The 6,284-nt window shown below is 47.5% G+C and overlaps 1 protein-coding gene across 1 annotated transcript; it reads left to right on the top strand.

Annotated features, from left to right (window-relative positions):
• Positions 1-23: 23 nt before the first annotated feature.
• Positions 24-6,284, top strand: DDX5 (DEAD-box helicase 5). Its single transcript, XM_001510725.5, has 13 exons — positions 24-204; positions 1,069-1,234; positions 1,340-1,436; positions 1,525-1,658; positions 1,836-1,901; positions 2,193-2,334; positions 2,429-2,589; positions 2,670-2,842; positions 2,981-3,091; positions 3,258-3,319; positions 3,442-3,501; positions 4,836-5,060; positions 5,488-6,284. The coding sequence occupies exons 1-13, from the start codon at positions 161-163 to the stop codon at positions 5,889-5,891; spliced, it is 1,845 nt and encodes a 614-aa protein (XP_001510775.2). The 5' UTR covers positions 24-160; the 3' UTR covers positions 5,892-6,284.

Below are 6,284 nucleotides of genomic sequence, written 5' to 3'. Positions count from 1 at the left end.
CCCGCCGGCCGGTCCTTACCAGCCCGCAGCGCCCCAGCGGCCCACTCCCTCCTCGGGCCTCGACACCCCCGCCGGCCTCTCTCCTCGCCGCCGCCGCCGCCGCGCCTTCCCGCGCCCTTTTCTCCTCCGCCCGGACCCGCCAACCGCAACCATTGACGCCATGTCAGGATACTCCAGTGACAGAGACCGCGGCCGGGATCGAGGGTAAGTCGGGACGTCGGGCGGCAGCTAAAGGACCGCCCTCCCCTCTCCCCCGGTCCTTTGGGGGTTCGGCCGAGCGGAAAGCGATTTGACTGGGGGCTTTTAGGCGCGTCGTGTTTTTGGTTTTTTATTTTTCCTCCTCGGCCTTCGCGAGGATGATTTTGTGATTTTTCCGTCCCGGGGGCCGCAGGCCCAGAATGGGGGAAAGCGGGGGTTGGGGGGGGGGAGGCCATGTGGCCCCACACAAAATGCCGGCTCGGCTCCGGACATGGCGGCGGCGCCTTTGTTACCCCGCCCGGCGGAGGAGCTCAAAATGGCAGCGGAGAGAAAATGTGGCGCAGAGAGAAATGCGAGACAAAGGGGGAAGAAGCGCCGCCCAAGCGGGAAGGGCGGCCCGGCGGGCCCCGCCCGGACCGCGGCTCCTCCCTCTTCCCTCCCTTCCTCCCTCCTTCCCCCTTACATAAGGTCTCGCCGCCCCGGCCCCGTTCCTACAACGACGCCGTTCCCCTCGTTGGGGCCCTGCGGTGCCACCCTTTTGCCCTGGCAGGGGAGGCCCCCCCCTCCTCCGGACCCCCAGCCCCAAACCTCTTGGCAGGGACCAGCCCGAGACCCCCCGCAGCCTCCATCCAGGGACAGCTGTCCTGACACGTCAGTCCTGATGGCTCAAAAGAAAAAAAAAAAAAACCCAACAGAAACCTCCCCTTCCCCCCCAGAAATCCGTCGATGGCTTCATGTTAAGAGGCCTATTGCTTCTTGTTAACGAGCTGGCAAATCCTCGGGGCGATTTGTGGCGTTAAGGAGCTGGCAGATCCTCGGGGCGCAGGCTGCCTCCCCCCGGAGATCCAAATGGGCGTTGTGGTTGTGCAGGTTCGGCGCCCCTCGATTTGGAGGAAGCCGAGGGGGACCCCTCTCCGGAAAGAAGTTTGGAAATCCCGGGGAGAAACTGATTAAAAAGAAATGGAACCTGGACGAACTGCCCAAATTCGAGAAGAATTTTTATCAAGAACATCCTGATCTGGCCAGACGGACGGCGGTATGTACTCTCAGCAGTTGATTAGGCGTGCGGTTGGGGGAGATTCCCACCCTACCTCAAGTAGTCGGCCTAGGAACTTAAGCCTCTCAAAATTTTGTCTTGCAGCAAGAGGTTGACACGTACAGGAGAAGCAAAGAAGTTACAGTGAGAGGTCACAACTGCCCAAAGCCGATCCTCAATTTCTACGAAGCTAACTTCCCTGGTAAGTGAGCTTTTAACTGGGCCCTAATGACTGAGCTGCGGGATCTTCTCGGCCCGCTTGACCTAAAATACGTTCTTAATTGTCACAGCGAATGTCATGGATGTGATCGCCAGACAGAACTTCACCGAACCAACTGCTATTCAAGCCCAAGGATGGCCTGTGGCTCTAAGTGGATTAGATATGGTTGGTGTCGCACAGACTGGATCTGGAAAGACACTGTCGGTAAGAAGGAGGGGGTTTTATTTGGTTTTTGTTTTTGAAGACCTGTCAACAAATAGCTAGTCAGCCAGATAACACCTCTTGCCGGAAGAGAATATATCGCAAGGTAGTGAGGACAGTGAAAGAACTAGAAAGATAGTTCAGTATGCTTACGTAATATGTCTTTCTCTTTCAAAATAGTATTTGCTGCCTGCCATTGTCCACATCAACCATCAGCCATTCCTGGAGCGAGGTGATGGGCCCATTGTAAGTATCTACTACCCACCCCCCCCACCCCCTCCGCCGACACTATTTTTATTGTTAGAAGCTTGTTTTTGTTTGGTGGACCCTAAAACTCTTTAAAGCTGGGGTAGTGGGTAGAAAATGTGGGAAGCAGAGCCTTATGGTTTTCTGTGTCATAAAACGGTAATTGATGTGTTGGCTAAGCTGGCCTTCACATTTGAGAGGCTCCTTTTCGAGGCGGCTTAACTAGACACTACTCAACAAGGGGTCCTGGGCAAGCATTGCTATGTGCTAACAACTGTTCTTCCTCCTTAGTGCTTGGTACTGGCACCAACTCGTGAGCTGGCCCAACAGGTGCAACAAGTAGCTGCTGAATATAGCCGGGCATGCCGCTTGAAGTCTACTTGCATCTATGGAGGTGCCCCAAAGGGACCACAGATACGTGACTTGGAAAGAGGTAGGGGGATTTTCTTCTCAGTCCTCTCGGGATTTTTTTGTGTTTTTTCTTTTTTCCCCTGCTGTTGACTGGAAAAAATTGTTCTGATTTGCAGGTGTGGAAATATGTATCGCAACCCCTGGAAGACTGATAGACTTTTTAGAGTGTGGGAAGACAAATTTGAGAAGAACAACTTACCTTGTCCTCGATGAGGCTGACAGAATGCTTGACATGGGTTTTGAACCTCAAATCCGGAAGATTGTAGATCAGATTAGAGTAAGTGCCCGTTCTCAAACGTCTTCTGTGGAAATTGGCTGTGTCTTGGACAAGATTGCTAAATTTCCCTGGTTCTTTAGCCTGACAGACAAACCCTGATGTGGAGTGCGACTTGGCCGAAAGAAGTGAGACAGCTTGCCGAAGACTTTTTAAAGGACTATATTCATATTAACATCGGAGCCCTGGAACTGAGTGCAAATCACAATATTCTTCAGATTGTCGACGTCTGTCATGATGTGGAGAAGGATGAGAAGTAAGTATTTGGGCATTACTCTCCCTTCCAAATATCCTGAGCCAGCCAGAGTGTCCATGGTGCTGAGGTGATCAGAGCAGTGAGTCTGGGGGTGCGCTCCTGTAGGATTTGTGATTAATGCAGCGTTGCATCTCTTAGGCTCATTCGACTTATGGAAGAGATTATGAGTGAGAAAGAAAATAAGACTATTGTTTTTGTGGAAACCAAAAGAAGATGTGATGAACTTACCAGGAAAATGAGGAGAGATGGGTATGTATGATTTCCACTGTTGCTTGAGATGTGCCCATCTGAGGAACCCCCAGATGTGAGAGGTTGTCAGTTTGTGCCGTCGGCGGTGTTGTCAAAGGTTTTCTTCTACCAAATGTGCTTGTCAAATTTGCATTCATTGAAAAAGTGGCATTTCTCTTTACTTCAGATGGCCTGCAATGGGTATCCATGGTGACAAGAGTCAGCAGGAACGTGACTGGGTTCTAAATGGTAAGTTTTTTTTTATCACCTTTGCTCTTGGCTCTTCCTATTTTTAAATAGGTGGCCATGATGTCTATTGAATGATGTGGTTTGCTTTTTTTCCTTTTTTTTTTTTTTTGTCGTCATTATAGAATTCAAACATGGGAAAGCTCCTATCCTGATTGCTACCGATGTTGCATCCAGAGGGCTAGGTTAGTACAAACCCTTCGTGGCTTGGTTTCCCAGAATTTTTTTTTAAAGAAAGTTTATTGCTTTCTTTAACCTCTGCATTTTTCTAAGTTTTTTTTCACATAAAGGTGCAGTCTTTGTGACAAGGCCTAGGCATGACAATCGGAGGACTCGAGGGGGATGGAGGACTAGTGATCGGCTGGCTGCTTCCAGTCGAATAGAGAGGTGAAAAGCTGAAAGCATTGTGTGCCAGTAATCTTCAAAAGGCAGAACGTACTACCACACCGTAAACTGTTCTCTCGGGGAGGGGAAAAAATGGAAGTTATTCACAGTTCACTCTGCCGTGGTATTCCTTCTGTCCCATGCTTTGCATGATTGCCATGGTGCAGCGCTGTTACGTACAAACTGTTTGCTGTGATCTGTGGGTCTTTGAGTTTCAGTGAGTTTGCTGAAATGTCGAAGAGATTTCCAAACTTCAATGTTGAATGAAAATTTTTTTCCGTTCAAGTTTGAAATGGAGAGAGCAGCTTTAAAAGGTACTATAAGCCTTGTACAAATTGGTGAGTACTGGCACATGAGATCTAAAGAAAGATCGACATCTCCCACCTAGACAGTGGGAAGTGGAAAGCAGTGCTTTCTGTAAAATACCTTTGAAAGTTCCTCCCTCACCTGCACGGTAGTCGTCATGTCGAGACCTGTCAGAGAGAGACACATTCTCAAGTGAATCCTGGCTTCTTGGAAGCGCTTGCCTAGACGAGACACAGTGCATAAAAACAACTTGATGGCTTTTGGGGGACAGGTATGTTTTCTTGCAGCTGCGGTTGTAAGGTCTTGGCAAGACGAGCAGTGTGGCCGAATTTTGAACTTCTGATGAGTGTGTATGCAAAGGACCTGGTACTTTTTTTTTTTTTTTTTTTTTGGGCTGGAAGGTCCTCAAATGAACACATGAAGAGGTTGCTGTGAACTATAGTGGCCCTACTGCGCAGAAGCATTCAGATGTCACTTGATGATCTGTAAAGGGGACTTTGCTGAGTTGGTTTTGAACTAGTTGGCATTGAACTAGAATGTTTTAAGGTAACACTGGGTGGGTGAACAAGATTGAGCCAAATGGAGTGTAAATTTTTTTTTAATATATAATACACTTTTTTTTTAAAAAAAAAAAAAACAACCAACAAAACAACCAACCAACCAAACACCTCAGATGGTATTCCTTCAAATGGATATCCATGCTAACAGTGTTCTTTGCAGCCCATACCTTCTTGGAGGTGCAATTGTCTAACTTTGTATTTTTGGTCTGGCTGTTGTGGTGTGCAAAACTTCGTACATTGCTTTTTTGCCACACTGCAACACTTTACAGATGTGGAAGATGTGAAATTTGTCATCAATTATGACTACCCTAACTCCTCAGAGGACTATATCCACCGAATTGGACGAACTGCCCGCAGTACCAAAACAGGCACAGCATACACATTCTTTACTCCTAATAACATAAAGCAAGTGAGCGACCTCATCTCTGTGCTTCGGGAAGCTAATCAGGCTATCAATCCCAAATTGCTTCAGTTGATCGAAGACAGAGGTTCAGGTGAGTCTCGGTGAACAAATTCTGAAGTTAACCGGCCTCGGTTTTGCCGAAGGGAGAATGAAGAGGTAATTTGGGTGGCTGGTAGTGTCGAGTATCTTGTGGGTTGGGAGAGAGAATGTTCCTACCACCTTAACGGAAGCGGCGTGGCTTACTGACTGGATGGAGCGTGGGCCTGGGCGTCGGAAGACCTGGGTTCTATTCCCGGCTCTTCCACCTCCTTGCTGTGAGACGACCTTGGGCCTTTATGGCTCTACAAGATCTTTATCCCTCTACCGACTGGGGGGGATCATTATCTGTTTTTCCCCTTAAATTGAGAGCCCCATGTGGGACCTGACTGTCTTGGATGTACCCCGGGTTTAGTACAGTGGTCTGCGCACTAAAAAAATGGGCATATCAAACTATTTTTCTTTTTTCCCCTTCCCCACAGGTCGTTCCAGGGGTAGAGGGGGCATGAAGGATGATCGCCGTGACAGATATTCTGCGGGCAAAAGGGGTGGATTTAATACTTTCAGAGACAGGGAGAACTATGACAGAGGTTATTCTAGTCTACTTAAGAGAGATTTTGGGGCAAAAACTCAGAATGGTGTCTACAGCGCTGCGAGTTATACCAATGGCAGCTTTGGAAGTAATTTCGTGTCTGCTGGCATACAGACTAGTTTCAGGACAGGGAATCCCACAGGCACTTACCAGAATGGTTACGACAGCACTCAGCAATATGGAAGCAATGTCCAAGGAATGCATAATGGTATGAACCAGCAGGCATACGCGTATCCTGCCACTGCAGCCGCACCTATGATAGGTTATCCAATGCCAACAGGGTACTCTCAATAAGACTTTAGAAGTGTATGTAAATGTCTGTTTTTCATAATTGCTCTTTATATTGTGTGTTATCAGACAGGATAGTTATTTAAGAAACATGGGGAAATGCAGAAATGACTGCAGTGCAGCAGTAATTATGGTGCACTTTTTCGCTATTTAAGTTGGATATTTCTCTACATTCCTGAAACAATTTTTAGTTTTTTTTTTTGTACTAGAAAATGCAGGCAGTGTTTTCACTAAAGTAAATGTACAGTGATTTGAAATACAGTAAATGAAGGCACTGCATGGCCTTCTAATAAAGATATTTGAAGATGGATTCTTTGTAATGGGAATTTGTTGACTCCAACACATGCACGAGCTTGCTTCAATGGACGGTTGTTTTACTATTAAATAATAGTAAAAAAA

Source organism: Ornithorhynchus anatinus, chromosome 15 (genome assembly GCF_004115215.2).
Source record: "Ornithorhynchus anatinus isolate Pmale09 chromosome 15, mOrnAna1.pri.v4, whole genome shotgun sequence".
NCBI classification, from domain to species: Eukaryota; Metazoa; Chordata; class Mammalia; order Monotremata; family Ornithorhynchidae; genus Ornithorhynchus; species Ornithorhynchus anatinus.
This window is presented reverse-complemented; position numbering and strand designations above follow the sequence as displayed.

What these genes read in the sequence shown, in the direction of transcription:
- DDX5 (XM_001510725.5), top strand. Translation starts at nt 161, where the DNA reads ATGTCAGGATACTCCAGTGACAGAGACCGCGGCCGGGATCGAGG. An exon ending in AGGAAAATGAGGAGAGATGG is followed by an intron (nt 3,092 to 3,257) that starts GTATGTATGATT and finishes TCTTTACTTCAG; the next exon opens with ATGGCCTGCAATGGGTATCC. An exon ending in ACGTGACTGGGTTCTAAATG is followed by an intron (nt 3,320 to 3,441) that starts GTAAGTTTTTTT and finishes TCGTCATTATAG; the next exon opens with AATTCAAACATGGGAAAGCT.